Source organism: Taudactylus pleione, unplaced genomic scaffold, assembly GCF_031769625.1.
Source record: "Taudactylus pleione unplaced genomic scaffold, aTauple2 ptg000393l, whole genome shotgun sequence".
NCBI lineage: Eukaryota > Metazoa > Chordata > Amphibia > Anura > Myobatrachidae > Taudactylus > Taudactylus pleione.
This window is the reverse complement of record NW_028284794.1, coordinates 12,497,035-12,518,134: the sequence shown is the minus strand read 5'-3', so window position 1 is coordinate 12,518,134 and position 21,100 is coordinate 12,497,035. Positions and strand designations below refer to the sequence as shown.

At 35.8% G+C, this 21,100-nt stretch overlaps 2 protein-coding genes across 2 annotated transcripts in view; both read left to right on the top strand.

Moving 5' to 3' along the window:
- The window catches only part of LOC148507485 (uncharacterized), a 32,269-nt gene extending 20,267 nt beyond the window's left edge, over positions 1-12,002 (top strand). The window contains 5 exon segments of the mRNA XM_088446120.1: positions 1,687-2,146; positions 3,272-3,835; positions 3,949-5,295; positions 5,764-6,276; positions 11,770-12,002. Of these exon segments, the coding sequence (XP_088302246.1) occupies positions 1,687-2,146; positions 3,272-3,835; positions 3,949-5,295; positions 5,764-6,276; positions 11,770-12,002 (3,117 nt within the window).
- A 106-nt stretch (positions 12,003-12,108) lies between these two features.
- The window catches only part of LOC148507484 (uncharacterized), a 94,853-nt gene continuing 85,861 nt past the window's right edge, over positions 12,109-21,100 (top strand). Inside the window, 11 exon segments of the mRNA XM_088446119.1 lie at positions 12,109-12,477; positions 12,555-12,890; positions 13,100-13,596; positions 13,712-13,928; positions 14,315-14,595; positions 14,752-15,594; positions 16,818-16,989; positions 17,028-17,581; positions 17,665-17,803; positions 17,921-18,957; positions 19,117-19,462. Coding sequence (XP_088302245.1) covers positions 12,109-12,477; positions 12,555-12,890; positions 13,100-13,596; positions 13,712-13,928; positions 14,315-14,595; positions 14,752-15,594; positions 16,818-16,989; positions 17,028-17,581; positions 17,665-17,803; positions 17,921-18,957; positions 19,117-19,462 — 4,791 coding nt within the window.

Below are 21,100 nucleotides of genomic sequence, written 5' to 3'. Positions count from 1 at the left end.
AGTACGGACTCCATTATATCTGTCACTACTACTGATTATAGTACTAACTCCATTCTATCTGTCACTACTACTGATTATACCACTGACTCCATAATATCTGACATGACTACTGATTATAGTACTGACTCCATTATATCTGACACTACTACTGATTATACTACTGACTCCATTATATCTGACACTACTACTGATTATAGTACTGACTCCATTATATCTGACACTACTACTGATTATACTTCTGACTCCATTATATCTGACACAACTACTGATTATACTACTGACTCCATTATATCTTACACTACTACTGATTGTAGTACTGACTCCATTATATCTGACACTACTACTGATTATACTACTGACTCCATTATATCTGACACTTCTACTGACTATAGTACTGACTCCATTATATCTGAAACTACTACTGATTATAGTACTGAATCCATTATATCTGACACTACTACTGATAATAGAACTGACTCCATTATATCTGACACTACTATTGATTATAGTACTGACTCCATTATATCTGACTCTACTACTGATTATACTACTGACTCCATTATATCTGACACTACCACTGATTATTCTACTGACTCCATTTTATCTGACACTACTACTGATTATACTACTTACTCCATTATATCTGACACTACTACTGATTAAAGTACTGACTCCATTATATCTGACACTACTACTGATTATACTACTGACTCCATTATATCTGACACTACTACTGATTATAGTACTGACTCCATTATATCTGACACTACTACTGATTATAGTTCTGACTCCATTATATCTGACACTACTACTAATTATACTACTAACTCCATTATATCTGACACTACTACTGATTATAGTATTGACTCCATTATATCTGACACTACTACTGAGTATACTGCTGACTCCATAATATCTGTCACTACTACTGATTATAGTACTGGCTCCATTATAACTGACACTACTACTGATTATACTACTGACTCCATTATATCTGACACTACTACTGATTATACTACTGACTCCATCATATCTGACACTACTACTGATTATATTACTGACTCCATTACATCTGTCACTACTACTGATTATAGTACTGACTCCATTATATCTGTCACTATTACTAATTATACTACTGACTCCATTATATCTGTCACTACTACAGATTATACTACTGACTCCATCATATCTGACACTACTACTGATTATATTACTGACTCCATTACATCTGTCACTACTACTGATTATAGTACTGACTCCATTATATCTGTCACTATTACTAATTATACTACTGACTCCATTATATCTGTCACTACTACAGATTATACTACTAACTCCATTATATCTGACACTACTACTGATTATAGTACTGACTCCATTATATCTAACATTACTACTCATTATACTACTGACTCAATTATATTTGTCATTACTACTGATTATACTACTGATTCCGTTATATCTGACACTACTACTGATTATAGTACTGACTCCATTATATCTGTCACTACTACTAAGTATACTACTGACTCCATTACATCTGATATTACTACTGATTATACTACTGACTGCATTATATCTGACACTACTACTGATTATAGTACTGACTCCATTATATCTGACATTACTACTGATTATACTATTGACTCAATTATATCTGTCACTACTACTGATTATACTACTGACTCCATGATGTCTGACTCTACTACTGATTATACTACTGACTCCATTACATCTGATATTACTACTGATTATAGTACTGACTGCATTACATCTGACACTACTACTGAGTATACTACTGACTCCATTATATCTGTCACTACTACTGATTATACTCCTGACTGCATTACATCTGACTCTACTCCTGATTATACTACTTACTCCATTATACCTGACACTACTACTGATTATACTACTGACTCCAATATACCTGACACTACTACTGATTATAGTACGGACTCCATTATATCTGACACAACTACTGATTATACTACTGACTCCATTATATCTTACACTACTACTGATTATAGTACTGATTCCATTATATCTGACACTACTACTGATTATACTACTGACTCCATTATATCTGACACTACTACTGATCATACTACTGACTCCATTATATCTGACACTACTACTGATTATAGTACTGGCTCCATTATATCTGACACTACTACTGATTATAGTGCTGACTCCATTATATCTGACACTACTACTGATTATAGTTCTGACTCCATTATATCTGACACTACTACTGATTATAGTACTGACTCCATTATATCTGACACTACTACTGATTATAGTACTGACTCCATTATATCTGACACTACTACTGATTATAGTGCTGACTCCATTATATCTGACACTACTACTGATTATAGTTCTGACTCCATTATATCTGACACTACTACTGATTATAGTACTGACTCCATTATATCTGACACTACTACTGATTATAGTGCTGACTCCATTATATCTGACACTACTACTGATTATAGTTCTGACTCCATTATATCTGACACTACTACTGATTATAGTACTGACTCCATTATATCTGACACTACTACTGATTATAGTACTGACTCCATTATATCTGACACTACTACTGATTATACTACTAACTCCATTATATCTGACACTACTACGGATTTTAGTATTGACTCCATTATATCTGACACTACTACTGAGTATACTGCTGACTCCATAATATCTGTCACTACTACTGATTATAGTACTGGCTCCATTATAACTGACACTACTACTGATTATACTACTGACTCCATTATATCTGACACTACTACTGATTATACTACTGACTCCATCATATCTGTCACTACTACTGATTATACTGCTGACTCCATCATATCTGACATTAATACTGATTATACTACTGACTCCATCATATCTGACATTAATACTGATTATACTACTGACTCCATCATATCTGACATAAATACTGATTATGCTACTGACTCCATCATATCTGACATTAATACTGATTATACTACTGACTCCATCATATCTGACATTAATACTGATTATACTACTGACTCCATCATATCTGACATTAATACTGATTATACTACTGACTCCATAATATCTGTCACTACTACTGATTATACTACTGACTCCATCATATCTGACATTAATACTGATTATACTACTGACTCCATCATATCTGTCACTACTATTGATTATACTACTGACTCCATTATATCTGACACTACTACTGATTATACAACTGACTACATCATATCTGACATTACTACAGAATAGACTACTGACTCCATTATATCTGACACTACTACTGATTATACTACTGACTCCATTATATCTGACACTACTACTGATTATACTACTGACTCCAATATACGTGACACTACTACTGATTATACTACTGACTCCATTATATCTGACACTAGTACTGATTATACTACTGACTCCATTATATCTGACACTACTACTGATTATACTAATGACTCCATTATATCTGACTCTACTACTGATTATACTACTGACTCCATTATATCTGACACTACTACTGATTATACTACTGACTCCATTATATCTGACAATACTACTGATTATACTACGGACTCCATTATATCTGACACTGCTACTGATTATACTACTGACTCCATTATATCTGATATTACTACTGATTATACTACTGACTCCATTATATCTAATATTACTAGTGATTATACTACTGACTCCATAATATCTGACATTACTTCTGATTATACTACTGACTCCATTATATCTGACACTACTACTGATTATACTACTGACTCCATTATATCTGACACTACTACTGAATATACTACTGACTCCATTATCTGATATTACTACTGATTATACTACTGACTCCATTATATCTGACACTACTACTGATTATACTACTGACTCCATTATATCTGACACTACTACTGATTATACTACTGACTCCATTATCTGATATTACTAATGATTATACTACTGACTCCATTATATCTGACACTACTACTGATTATACTACTGACTCCATTATATCTGATATTACTATTGATTATACTACTGACTCCATTATATCTGACACTACTGCTGATTATACTACTGACTCCATTATATCTGACACTACTACTGATTATACTACTGACTCCATTATATCTGACACTACTACTGATTATACCTCTGACTCCATTATATCTGACACTACTACTGATTATAGTACGGACTCCATTATATATGTCACTACTACTGATTATAGTACTAACTCCATTATATCTGTCACTACTACTGATTATACCACTGACTCCATAATATCTGACATTACTACTGATTGTACTTCTGACTCCATTATATCTGACACTACTACTGATTATAGTACTGACTCCATTGTATCTGACACTACTACTGATTATAGTACTGACTCCATTATATCTAATATTACTACTGATTATACTACTGACTCCATTATATCTGACACTACTACTGATTATACTACTGACTCCATTATATCTAATATTACTACTGATTATACTACTGACTCCATTATATCTGACACTACTACTGATTATAGTACTGACTCCATTATATCTGACACTACTGCTGATTATACTACTGACTCCATTACATCTGTCACTACTACTGATTATAGTACGGACTCCATTATATCTGTCACTACTACTGATTATAGTACTAACTCCTTTCTATCTGTCACTACTACTGATTATACCACTGACTCCATAATATCTGACATTACTACTGATTATACTACTGACTCCATTATATCTGACACTACTACTGATTATAGTACTGACTCCATTATATCTGACACTACTACTGATTATACTTCTGACTCCATTATATCTGACACAACTACTGATTATACTACTGACTCCATTATATCTTTCACTACTACTGATTGTAGTACTGACTCCATTATATCTGACACCACTACTGATTATACTACTGACTCCATTATATCTGACACTTCTACGGATTATAGTACTGACTCCATTATATCTGAAACTACTACTGATTATAGGACTGACTCCATTATATCTGACACTACTACTGATTATAGTACTGACTCCATTATATCTGACACTACTACTGATTATAGTACTGACTCCATTATATCTGACACTACTACTGATTATAGTACTGACTCCATTATATCTGACACTACTACTGATTATACTACTGACTCCATTATATCTGACACTACCACTGATTATTCTACTGACTCCATTATATCTGACACTACTACTGATTATACTACTGACTCCATTATATCTGACACTACTACTGATTAAAGTTCTGACTCCATTATATCTGACTGTACTACTGATTATACTACTGACTCCATTATATCTGACACTACTACTGATTATAGTACTGACTCCATTATATCTGACACTACTACTGATTATAGTTCTGACTCCATTATATCTGACACTACTACTGATTATACTACTAACTCCATTATATCTGACACTACTACTGATTATAGTATTGACTCCATTATATCTGACACTACTACTGAGTATACTGCTGACTCCATAATATCTGTCACTACTACTGATTATAGTACTGGCTCCATTATAACTGACACTACTACTGATTATACTACTGACTCCATTATATCTGACACTACTACTGATTATACTACAGACTCCATCATATCTGACACTACTATTGATTATATTACTGACTCCATTACATCTGTCACTACTACTGATTATAGTACTGACTCCATTATATCTGTCACTATTACTAATTATACTACTGACTCCATTATATCTGTCACTACTACAGATTATACTACTGACTCCATTATTTCTGACACTACTACTGATTATACTACTAACTCCATTATATCTGACACTACTACTGATTATAGTACTGACTCCATTATATCTAACATTACTACTCATTATACTACTGACTCAATTATATTTGTCATTACTACTGATTATACTACTGATTCCGTTATATCTGACACTACTACTGATTATAGTACTGACTCCATTATATCTGTCACTATTACTAAGTATACTACTGACTCCATTACATCTGATTTTACTACTGATTATACTACTGACTGCATTATATCTGACACTACTACTGTTTATAGTACTGACTCCATTTTATCTGACATTACTACTGATTATACTACTGACTCAATTATATCTGTCTCTACTACTGATTATACTTCTGACTCCATGATGTCTGACTCTACTACTGATTATACTACTGACTCCATTACATCTGATATTACTACTGATTATAGTACTGACTGCATTATATCTGACACTACTACTGATTATACTACTGACTCCATTATATCTGTCACTACTACTGATTATACTCCTGACTGCATTACATCTGACTCTACTCCTGATTATACTACTTACTCCATTATACCTGACACTACTACTGATTATACTACTGACTCCAATATACCTGACACTACTACTGATTATAGTACGGACTCCATTATATCTGTCACTACTACTGATTATACCACTGACTCCATAATATCTGACATTACTACTGATTATAGTACTGACTCCATTATATCTGACACTACTACTGATTATACTACTGACTCCATTATATCAGACACTACTACTGATTATAGTACTGACTCCAATATATCTGACACTCCTACTGATTATACTTCTGACTCCATTATATCTGACACAACTACTGATTATACTACTGTCTCCATTATATCTTACACTACTACTGATTATAGTACTGACTCCATTATATCTGACACTACTACTGATTATACTACTGACTCCATTATATCTGACACTTCTACTGATTATACTACTAACTCCATTATGTCTGACACTACTACTGATTATAGTACTGGCTCCATTATATCTGACACTACTACTGATTATAGTGCTGACTCCATTATATCTGACACTACTACTGATTATAGTACTGGCTCAATTATAACTGACACTACTGCTGATTATACTACTGACTCCATTATATCTGACACTACTACTGATTATACTACTGACTCCATCATATCTGACACTACTACTGATTATATTACTGACTCCATTACATCTGTCACTACTACTGATTATAGTACTGACTCCATTATATCTGACACTACTACTGATTATAGTACTGACTCCATTATATCTGACACTACTACTGATTATACTACTAACTCCATTATATCTGACACTACTACTGATTATAGTATTGACTCCATTATATCTGACACTACTACTGAGTATACTGCTGACTCCATAATATCTGTCACTACTACTGATTATAGTACTGGCTCCATTATAACTGACACTACTACTGATTATACTACTGACTCCATTATATCTGACACTACTACTGATTATACTACTGACTCCATCATATCTGACACTACTACTGATTATATTACTGACTCCATTACATCTGTCACTACTACTGATAATAGTACTGACTCCATTATATCTGTCACTATTACTGATTATACTACTGACTCCATTATATCTGTCACTACTACAGATTATACTACTGACTCCATTATATCTGACACTACTACTGATTATTCTACTAACTCCATTATATCTGACACTACTACTGATTATAGTACTGACTCCATTATATCTAACATTACTACTCATTATACTACTGACTCAATTATATCTGTCACTACTACTGATTATACTACTGATTCTGTTATATCTGACACTACTACTGATTATAGTACTGACTCCATTATATCTGTCACTACTACTGAGTATACTACTGACTCCATTACATCTGATATTACTACTGATTATACTACTGACTGCATTATATCTGACACTACTACTGATTATAGTACTGACTCCATTATATCTGACATTACTACTGATTATACTACTGACTCAATTATATCTGTCACTAATACTGATTATACTACTGACTCCATTATGTCTGACTCTACTACTGATTATACTTCTGACTCCATTACATCTGATATTACTACTGATTATAGTACTGACTGCATTATATCTGACACTACTACTGATTATACTACTGACTACATTATATCTGTCACTACTACTGATTATACTCCTGACTGCATTACATCTGACTCTACTCCTGATTATACTACTTACTCCATTATACCTGACACTACTACTGATTATACTACTGACTCCAATAGACCTGACACTACTACTGATTATACTACTGACTGCATTATATCTGACACTACTACTGATTTTACTACTGACTCCATTATATCTGTCATTACTACTGATGATACTCCTGACTCCGTTATATCTGACACTACTACTGAATTTTCTACTGACTCCATTATACCTGACACTACTAATTATTATACTACTGACTCTATTATATCTGATACTACTACTGACTATACTACTGACTCCATTATATCTGATACTACTAATGATTATACTTCTGACTCCGTTATATCTGATACTACTAATGATTATACTTCTGACTCAATTATATCTGATACTATTACTGAGTTTGCTACTAACTCCAATATACCAGACAATAAAACCGAATATCCTACTGCCTCCATTATATCTGACACTACTAATGTGTATACTTCTGACTCCAATATAGCTGACACTACTACTGATTATACTACTGATTCCAATATAGCTGACACTACTACTGAGTATACTACTGACTCCATTGTATCTGATACTACTACTAAGCATACTACTGACTCCAACATATCTGATACTGCTACTGTGTATACCACTGACTCCTTTATATATGATGAATTCTCAATTAGAAATAAAAATTTCATGAAGTGCTAGTGCAAAATATCTTTAGTGCAAAAATGTGTTAGTAATTGTAGTCCATAGATAGATATATAGATAAATACATAGATAAATTTATATAAAAATATGTATATGCAAATACCCCGCCAGGTGGTGTATACAATAGTTGTATTCAGTTGAGTTGCTTGCGTCCTTAGCTGTTTGGGGAAGAAATTAATCTATGCTGTTTCACTTCCTGTTATCCTGCAGCAGCATTAGCTTTCTGATGGGGGTGGGCACTTCATGGCATTAGGCTCCGCGCTCTACCCGAATATCTGTGAATTGTTGTATTATGACATTGAGGGGGTGGGGCTTTCATTATCAGTCACGGACACCGTCGGGTCCACCATGACAGGGATATGCCAGGATGGCCTTCTTTGTGTGGCAGGAGGGCTAAGCTTGGTGTACTTTTAATTGAAATAAACCAAGCACCCATGTTCATCCATGGTCCTGCTCCATCAATTTACTAACCCTCCAGTAGAATAACAATGTATTGAGTGCAAAGTCTGGAACCTGACTCCAGGAATTGGGGCCCACCAGGGATTTCCCCTGTACACCTGTGGGCCAGTCCAACACTGGACATGTATAAACAATGGAGAATCAAACAAGGGTTAGCAGGGCTGTCGCTCAGAGCGCCATAGTCTGTAGGGCACTCACCACCAGGTCCGGATCAAGACAAATTTTGTCAGTGCGTTCGCACAAGGGCGCCAGAACCACAACTTGGCTGGCTCTGGAACCCCCCCTCCCTTCACCCACCCACTGGAGTTATTGGTATATGTTCAATGGGAGGGAGCGGGGGAGGGAAATGGCGACAGTGCAGCACAGGACCGCACTGGGTGATGAAAAATCTAGCGCCGGCCATCTGTATAATGTAAGAGGTTCTAGTTTATGATGTATGTTGCCACCTTGCCTGATTAAATGTCTGTTATTACTGCTATATACTACTTCTATCATTGCCTATAGTTTATTGTTGACTTCTGATGTATTTTTTTGTACTGATCGGTTTATGACTTTATGTTGTTTTCTCTGATATTGCAGTGTTGTTTCTTTGTTTGCTCATACACCTAGGTACTGTTTTCCAGCTGTGTCTTAGTGTATGCCAATCTTTCAATAAAATATTTTTAAAAAAATAAAAGATATTCATCATCACCAAATATTAGTTCAACCATACTGAAATCTAGTGTGACGGATTCTTTCTGTAACTGGCAGCTATGGTATACTGTACTGTATCTCAAACAATCTATAATTCATTTTGCAGAACTCCAGTGCCTCAACATTTATAGGAAGAGTACAGTACACACTGGAGGATGGGCAGTCAATAGCTAGTTTGGGCCTCCAAATTTAGTTTTTCCCCTCCCAGGATTCAAAGGGAGTGTCTGAGATGCTCTTTTTTATGTATTTGCATTAATGCAATCCTCCAGCATTCTAATGATTAGAAACGTGTTGGGGATCCTAACTGTCACTGCATAAGCTGTATTTGAAAAATGACAGTTAGGAGCTGATTGTTTGGTACTTTATCTCGGTCCACTTTATTTCCATCCAAGGCTTAGTAAATAGACCCCTTAGTTTTTTTTCAGGACCGTAGCAGCAGAAAGGGACGTGGCATTTGTGAATTGATCTGACAAGTTTCTCACAAGGAACTGTTTGAATCTCTTAAGATCAGGGTCTTTTGGGAAGGAAGAGACATAGGAGTTGAACCAGCTGTAGGATCAAGCAAGGTAGCCAAAATGTAGTCATCATCTGTTAAAATATTGCAAACCTTGTATCCATGTGAATAAAAGGTTGATCTACAAGACAAACATACTAAGCAGAATCGCTTGCTCTCAGAACTTTATTTTCTAACTTCCTTTCCCGAGGTTGGATAAAGGGTATGACTTCGCTCAGGCTGGCAGTGTGAGAATTCACTTAGTTTGTTACACTTTCAAATGGCTTTACTAGCTTGCATACAATAAAATTGTATATCCAGTGTTCTGCAATAAGGTACCATGTCCCCTCTTCCCATGACTAGATGTGTAGCTACTGTTCCTCCAACCAGGAGTATGAAAGGGAGGGGTCATACTAAGTAGAAAAAAGGGGGGGGTTAACCCCTATCGTTCCTCAGCACACTGAATTATACCTGCAACAATATATGAAGACTATATGGCAATAGAAATTCAGAGATATTAGTTGCATGCATTTGCAAATACATGGGAAGCTGCTAGGCCACATCACGGCTTCTCTGTCACTAGCAGTCCCTAACACCAAGGGGTTCACATCCGGGACGCAGGGCACCCCAAAAAACATCCAGCCCAGGTTCCCCCCAGGGCATACACGAAAATTGGAAAACGGGTAACCATCTGGGTAAGTGCCTAACCATAACCATCCCTTCTAGTACCTAACCCTAACCCTACCTCCTGGTGCCTAACCCTAACCCTCCCTCCTGGTGCCAAACCCTAAATGTCTGGGTAAGTGCCTAACCATAAACATCCCTTACAGTGCCTAACCCTCCGGTAAGTGCCTAATCCTAACCGGCCCTCCTGGTGCCTAACCCTAACGTAAGTGCCTAACCTAAACCTAACCCTGACAAAAAAAAAAAATATATATATGGCGACCATTTTTGTGTTGACCATTTTTATGTCGAACTTTTGACCCTGTCGACCTTTTGCACCTGTCGACCTTCTTACATGCCGAACTTTAGTGTGTCTGACTTTTGTCCCTGTCTAACTACTGACTGTCAAACAGCTGTTGTCTATCAAGACATTGTCTATCTAAATACTGTTTATCTATAGTCCGGAACCCATTTCTATGCAGTTGAATCAGCAAATTGGCCCCTTCGCACCTAACTGGATCAAGCTTAAAGTAAATATTTGTTTCAATTCACAAAATTAAATAAAAGTATACTGAAAATAAAACAATGTCACATAAAGGAAAATAACAGCCACATCTCCTAGAGGAAGTGTGAATAAACTGAAAACTAATTTTTATTCTACAGGTCAAACTACTAAACATACTACAAGCAAATTAACTTCAACAGCCAAAAAAGTCACCGATGAGGTCACGGCAAATATTACTTCGGAAAAGAAAACTTTGGGTACGTCTGAAATTACAACTCACCTGTTTGATGCCTCCACTTCAATCATAACACCCAAACAGACTACACCAACAACAACAACACTAGAAGTAAACACAAGAGACGACATTACCGATACTATAACAGACAATTAGGCAGGCACTGGCTACAAAACCAATCCTAATACAAACAACTCCAGTAAAGCTTATACAACAGAATCCATAATCTCTGATCCAATAAGTGTTTATACCACAGAATATAATGAATCTGACACTACTATTGACTATAGAAATAAATATATCACACTGGACAATATTAGTCATTATAACACAGACTTCAAAATGTCTTAAAGTACTGATTATATTGCTGTCTAATATATCTTACATTACTACTGATTATACTACTGACTCCATTAAATCTGACACTACTACTGATTATACTACTGACTCCATCATATCTGACATTACTACTGATTATACTACTGACTCCATTATATCTGATACTACTACTGATTATACCACTGACTCCAATATATCTGTCACTTCTACTGATTATACTACTGACTCCATTTTATCTGACAGTACTATTGATTATACTACTGACTCCAATATATCTGACACTACTACTGATAATACTACTGAATCCATTATATCTGACACTACTACTCATTATACAAATAACCCTAAAATACCTGACAATACTAGTAGTACACTACTGACTCTAATATACCTTACACTACTAGGGAGTATAATACTGACCCCAATATACCTGACAGTACTACGGAGTATACCAATGACTCCATTATATATGATACTACTACTGAGTTTACTACTGACTCCAATATACCAGACAATACAACAGAATATACCACTGACTCCAATATAGCTGACACTACAACTGAATATACTACTGACTCCATCATATATGACACTACTACTGATTATACTACTGACTCCATTGTGTCTGATACTACTAGTGATTATACTACTGACTCCATTATATCTGATACTACTACTGATTATACCACTGACTCCAATATATCTGTCACTTCTACTGATTATACTACTGACTCCATTTTATCTGACAGTACTATTGATTATACTACTGACTCCAATATATCTGACACTAGTACTGATAATACTACTGAATCCATTATATCTGACACTACTACTCATTATACAAATAACCCTAAAATACCTGACAATACTAGTAGTACACTACTGACTCTAATATACCTTACACTACTAGGGAGTATAATACTGACCCCAATATACCTGACAGTACTACGGAGTATACCAATGACTCCATTATATATGATACTACTACTGAGTTTACTACTGACTCCAATATACCAGACAATACAACAGAATATACCACTGACTCCAATATAGCTGACACTACAACTGAATATACTACTGACTCCATCATATATGACACTACTACTGATTATACTACTGACTCCATTGTGTCTGATACTACTAGTGATTATACTACTGACTCCATCATATTTGACATTACTACTGAGTATACTACTGACTCCATTGTATCTTATGATACTACTGAGTATACTACTGACTACAATATACCTGACACTATTACTGATTATACTACTGACTCCCTTATATCTGACACTACTAATGATTATACTACTGACTCCATTATATATAATACTACTACGGAGTATAGTACTGAACCCAATATACCTGACAATACTCCTGAGTATACTTCAGACTCCATTAAATCTGATAATATTACTGAGTTTACTACTGACTACAATATACCTGATACTACTAAAGAATATATTACTAACTCCATTATACCTGTCAGTAATAATGATTATACTACTAAATCCATTATATGACACTACAACTGAATATACTACTGACTCCATTATATCTCACACTACTACTGATTATACTACTGACTCCATTATATCTGACACTACTAATGATTATACTACTGACTTCATTATATTTGACACTACTATTGAGTATACTACTGATTCCATTATATCTGACACTACTATTGAGTATACTACTGAATCCATAATATCTGACACTACTACTGAGTATACAACTGACTCATTATATCTGATACTACTATGGAAAATGCAATTAACTCCATTATATCAGATACTACTAAAGTGTATATTACTGAAAATTACATCTATCAGTACTAATGTTTATACTTCTGAATCCATTATATCTGACACTACTACTGAGAATAATACAGAATCCAATATATCTGACATTACTACTACAGATACTTCTAACTCCATCATATCTGAAATAACTACTAATTATACTACTGAATCCTTTACATCGTACACTAAGGCTGAGTATACTACTGAATCCATTATATCTGTCAGTACCAATGATTATACTGCTGACTCCAATCTACCTGACAATACTAATGAGTATACTACTGATTCCGTTTTATCTGATATTCTACTGATTATATTACTGAATCCATTAAATCTGACACTACTACTGATTATACTACTGACTCCAATACACCAGACAATACTACTGAGTATACTACTGACTCCAATATAACTGACACTACAAATGAGTATACTACTGACTCCAATATACTAGACACTACTACGGAGTATAATACTGACTCCATTATATCTAATTCTACTAAAGAATTTACTACTGACTCCTATGTATCTGTCACTGCTACTGATTATACCACTGACTCTATTATATCTGTCACCACTACTACTGAGTATACTACTGACTCCAATATAACTTACACCACCAAGGAGTATACTACTGGCTTCATTATATCTGTCAGTATTAATGAGTATACTACTGAATCCATTATATCTGACACAATTACTGAGTATACTACTGACTCCATTATATCTTTCAGTACTAATGAGAATACTACTGAATTCATTTTATCTAACACTACTAGTGTGTTTAGTACTGTCTCTAATATATCTGACACTAATACGGAGTATACTACTGACTCCATTATATCAGATATTTTTAAAGAATATACTACAAACTCCATTATATCTGAAACTACTACTGGGTATGCTACTGACTCCAACATATCTGACAATACTGCTGATTATATTACTGAGTCCATTATATCTGACACTACTACTGAGTATACTACTGACTCCTTTATATCTGACAGTATTACTCATTATACTACTGAATCCAAAACACCTGACATTACTTCTGAGTATACTACTGACTCCAATATACCTTACACTACTACGGAGTATACTGCTGACTCCATTATCTCTGATTCTACTACTGAGTTTACTACTGACTCCAATATACAAGACAATACAACTAAAGATACCACTGACTCCAATATAGCTGACACTACTACTACTAATTATACTACTGACTCCTTTATATCTGACACTACTACTGATTATACTACTGACTCCTATATACCTGCCAATAATACTGATTATACTACTGACTCCTATATACCTGACAATAATACTGAATATACTACTGAATCCAATATATCTGATTCGACTAAAGAATTTACTACTGACTCCTTTATATCCGTCACTACTAATGAGTATACTATTGAATCCAATTTATCTGACTCTACTACTGAGTATACTACTGGCTCCATTATATCTAACACAACTACCAATTATGCTACTGACTTTATTCTATCTGTCTCTACTACTGAGAATACAACTGACTACTATATAAATGACACCAGTATGGAGTATACTACTGACTTCATTATATCTGTCAATACTAATGAGTATACAACTGAATCCATTATATCTGACACAATTACTGAGTATACTACTGACTCCATCATATATGTCAATACTAATGAGAATACTACTGAAAACATTTTATCTAACACTACTACAGAGTATTCTACTGACTCCATTATATCTGACACTACTACTTATTATACTACTAACTCAAAATACCTGACATTACTACTGAGTATACTACTGACTCCAATAGCTTACACTACTAGGTAGTATACTAATCAGCCCAATATACCTAACAATACTTAGGAGTATACTACTGACTCCATTATATCTGATACTACTAATGAGTATACTATTGAATCCAATTTATCTGACTCTACTACTGAGTATACTACTGACTCAATTATATCTAACACAACTACTGATTATACTACTGACTCCATTATATCTGTCACTACTACTTATGATAATATTAATGACTCCAAGATGAATGACACCACTATGGAGTGTACTACTGGGTTCATTATAATTGTCAAAACTAATGAGTATACAACTGAATCCATTATATCTGATACAATTACTGAGTATACTGACTCCATCATATTTGTCAATACCAATGAAAATACTATTGAACCCATTTTATCTAACACTACTACTGAGTTTATTACTGACTCTAATATATCTGACACTACTACTGAGTATACTACTGACTATAATATACCTGACACTACTACAGAGTACACTACTGACACCAATATAAATGACACCAGTATGGAAAATACTACTGGCTTCATTATATCTGTCAATACTTATGGGAATACTCCTGAATCCATTAAATCTGTCATTAACAATTATTATACTGCTGACTCCAATGTACCTGACAATATTAATGAGTATACTACTGATTCCATCATATCTGATACTTCTACTGATTATACTACTGAATCCATTATATCTGACAATACTACTGATTATTCTACTGACTCCTATACACCAGACAATACTACTGACTCCAATGTAACTGACACTACAACGGAGTATACTACTGATTCCAATATACTAGACACTACTACGGAGTATACTACTGACTCCTTTATTTCTGTCACTACTGAGTATACCTCTGACTCCTTTATATTTGCTACTACTACTGATTATACTACTGACTCTATTGTTCTGTCACCACTACTACTGAGTATACTACTGGCTCCAATATAACTGACACCACCACGGAGTATACTACTGGCTTCATTATATCTGTCAGTACTAATGACTATACTACTGAATCCATTATATCTAACACTACAACGGAGTATACTACTGACTCCATTATATCTAACACTACTACGGAGTATACTTCTAACTCCATTATATCTGATACTATTACTGAGTTTACTACTGACTCCAATATACCAGACAATAAAACGGAATATACTGTATTACTGACTCCATTATATCTGACACTACAAAAGAGTATACTACTAAGTCCATTGTATCTGATACTACTATAAAGTATACTACTGACTCCAATATAGCTGACAATACTACTGATTATACTACTGGCTCCATTGTATCTGATACTACTACTGAGTATACTACTGACTCCATTATATTAGATACTACTAAAGTATATATTACTGACTCCATTACAACTATCAGTACTAATGATTATACTTCTGAATCCATTATATCTGACACAACTACTGAGTATATTACAGAATCCATTATATCTAACATTACTACTAAGTATACAACTGAATACATTATCTCTGACACTACTACTGATTATACCACTGACTCCATCATATCTAAAACTACTACTGATTATACTACTGATTATACTACTGACTCCATCATATCTGACAATACTACGGAGTATACTACTGACACCATCATATCTGACTCTACTACTGAGAATACTACTGACTCCATCATATCTGAGACTACTACTGAGTATACTACTGACTCCATATCTGACACTACTACTGAGTATACTACTGACTCCATCATATCTGACACTACTACTGAGTATAATTCTGACTCCATCATATGTGACATTACTACTGATTATACTACTGACATCATTATATATGACATTACTACTAATTATTCTATGACTCCATCAAATCTGACATTGCTACTGAGTATTCTGCTGACTCCATCATATCTGACTCTACTACTGAGTATACTACTGACTCCATCATATCTGACACTACTACTGAGTTTACTACTGACTTCATCATATGTGACATTACTACTGATTATACTACTGACATCATTATATATGACATTACTACTAATTATACTACTGAGTCCATCATATATGACATTGCTACTGAGTATTCTGCTGACTCCATCATATCTGACACTGCTACTAATTCTACTATTGACTCCATCACATCTTGCATTACTACTGATTATGCTACTGACTCCATTCTGTCTGATACTACTACTGAGTATACTACTGTGTCCATTCTATCTGATACTACTACTGAGTATACTACTGACTCCATCGTATCTGACACTAATACTGATTATACTACTGACTCCATCAATTCTGACATTCCTACTGAGTATTCTACTGACTCCATCATATCTGACATTATTACTAATTATACTATTGATTTCATCACATCTGACATTACTACTGATTATGCTACTGACTCCATTCTGTCTGATACTACTACTGAGTATACTACTGAGTCCATTATATCTGATACTACTACTGAGAATACTACTGACTCCATAATATCTGACCCTACTACTGAGTATACTACTGACTCCATCATATCTGACACTACTACGGAGTATACTACTGAACCCAATGTACCTGACAATACTACTGAGTATACTTCTGACTCCATTATATCTGATACTATTACTGAGTTTACTACTGACTCCATTATATCTGACACTACTATTTAGTGTACTACTGAATCCATTGTATCTGATACTACTACAAAGTATACTACTGACTCCAACATAGCTGACAATACTACTGATTATACTACTGACTCCATTGTATCTGATACTACTACTGAGTATACTACTGACTCCATTATATCAGATACTACTAAAGTATATATTACTGACTCCATTACATCTATCAGTACTAATGATTATACTTCTGAATCCATTATATCTGACACTACTACTGAGTATATTACAGAATCCAATATTTCTAATATTAATACTAAGTATACAACTGAATATATTATATCTGACACTACTACTTATTGTACTACTGATTCCATTGTATCTGATACTACTACTGATTATACCACTGACTCTATCATATCTAACACTACTACTGATTACACTACTGATTATACTACTGACTCCATCATATCTGACAATACTACTGAGTATACTCCTGACTCCTTCATATCTGACACTACTACTGAGTATACTACTGACTCTATATCTGACACTACTACTGAGTATACTTCTGACTCCATCATATCTGACACTACTACTGAGTATACTTCTGACTCCATCATATGTGACATTACTAATGATTATACTGCTGACAACATTATATATGACATTACTACTAATTATACTATTGACTCCATCACATCTGGCATTGCTACTGATTATGCTACTGACTCCATTCTGTCTGATACTACTACTGAGTATACTACTGACTCCATCATAGCTGATACTACTACTGATTATACTTCTGACTCCATCGTATCTGACACTATTACTGATTATACTACTGACTTCATCATATCTGACATTCCTACTGAGTATACTACTGAGTCCATTATATCTGATACTACTACTGAGTATACTACTGACTCCATCGTATGTGACACTAATACTGATTATACTACTGACTCCATCGTATCTGACACTATTACCGATTATATTACTGACTCCATCATATCTGACACTACTACTAATTATACTATTGACTCCATCACATCTGACATTACTACTGATTATGCTACTCACTCCATTTTGTCTGATACTACTACTGAGTATACTACTGACTCCATAATATTCTGACACTACTACTGAGTACACTACTGACTCCATCATATCTGACACGCCTACTTTGTATACTACTGACTCCATCATACGCATGGATGAATTTCCAACATTGGCCCTCCCTGCTAACGCCATCTGAAGATGGATTTAGCCGCTGTAGCCTATGGGCTACACACTGCTTAATTAGCCGGCGGAGGGCTTACTCCTCAACCCTTCCCCGGCAATGGCCACCGCAAATGTGCTGTCAGCTCATTGCATGTGCCGGATAATACATCCTGGCGCTATGATTGCATCTTGCAATGTGGTCATGGGCGGTACTGGCATGCCAAGATTGCATTGCAAGTGCGATCATTAACAAATGGGGCCCAAGGGTCCTATTCATTAAGCTGAATGGGCCGGTTATACATGAGAAAAAAACTGAACATTTCCAGAGCTTGATGGGAACTGCAGTCATCTTCAGTTAGCACCCGCAGCCTCACTCCTTCTTTTTGGAAGGGGGTTCCATGTGAAGTGGGCTCCCTCCCGTTCCATTCAGATCTCTCCGCCCGTTCCCTGTGCTCCTGCTTGAGCAAAGGGCCTGATTCAGCTATGGACGGAATTGCAAAGCTGCTTGCAAGCAGGTTGATGTTTGGCCACTGCACATGCGCATGCCGGAGCCGGCTCCGATGTGCGCATGCGCGAGACCCGGCTAGCGACAGGCATTCCGTCTCTACGGGTCTCACACCAAAGGGTGATTGGTAGCTTGCCCTGTTTGGGAGGCATGGAGGGGGGTGGCTGCCCAAACGGAGGCATTCCAGAAGGAAAGTCTGCCGTTTTCGGGGCGGCCCCACTGACATCACCAGTAATGTCAGTGGGACAGCTTCCAGCTCTATTAGAGCCGGAAGCTCTCTGGGGCTTGCGGCTACGAGACCCTACCACAAGGGTCTCGTTGCAAGCCCGATGGTCGTGATGGTCTTGACATTCGTGACCATCAACCTGGCCGCTCGCAATAGCTGCGGGTGGTCACCCACAGCTATGCGAGCAGCCAGGAGGCCGCACAAAAAAAACAAAAAACGCCTGGATTCAGAGCGAGCGCCCTTTCAGAGCATCCAGCTCTGAATTAGGACCAAAGTGCACTAAACAGTACAAACAATACAATTATGTCACAGCTCTATTCAAACTGCGTGGAGTCACAGGTCTTGTATATGAACATGAATATCTTTACTGGGACACAGGACAACCTATATACAGCAGAGTACAGCAGGGCATACAGCAGCATACTCCCCCCTATACACATCGGCTAAGCATCACAGCCAGCTGTGAGGACACAGCATAGCCTGTAAAGCAGAGTACAGCACAGCATACAGCAGCGTGCACCCCCTATACACATTCACTAAGCAGCACAGCCACTTGTGAGTCCTGACACAGTACAGCCTTTACAGCAGAGTAAAGCACAGCACACAGCAGCGTGCCTGACAAGGAAATGGCGCCGAGTTCCATCTGATATAGTATCCGAAATCCACAAAAATCTAACACCACGAGGACAACGTTTTGTCTCGAAGTGGAATCCGA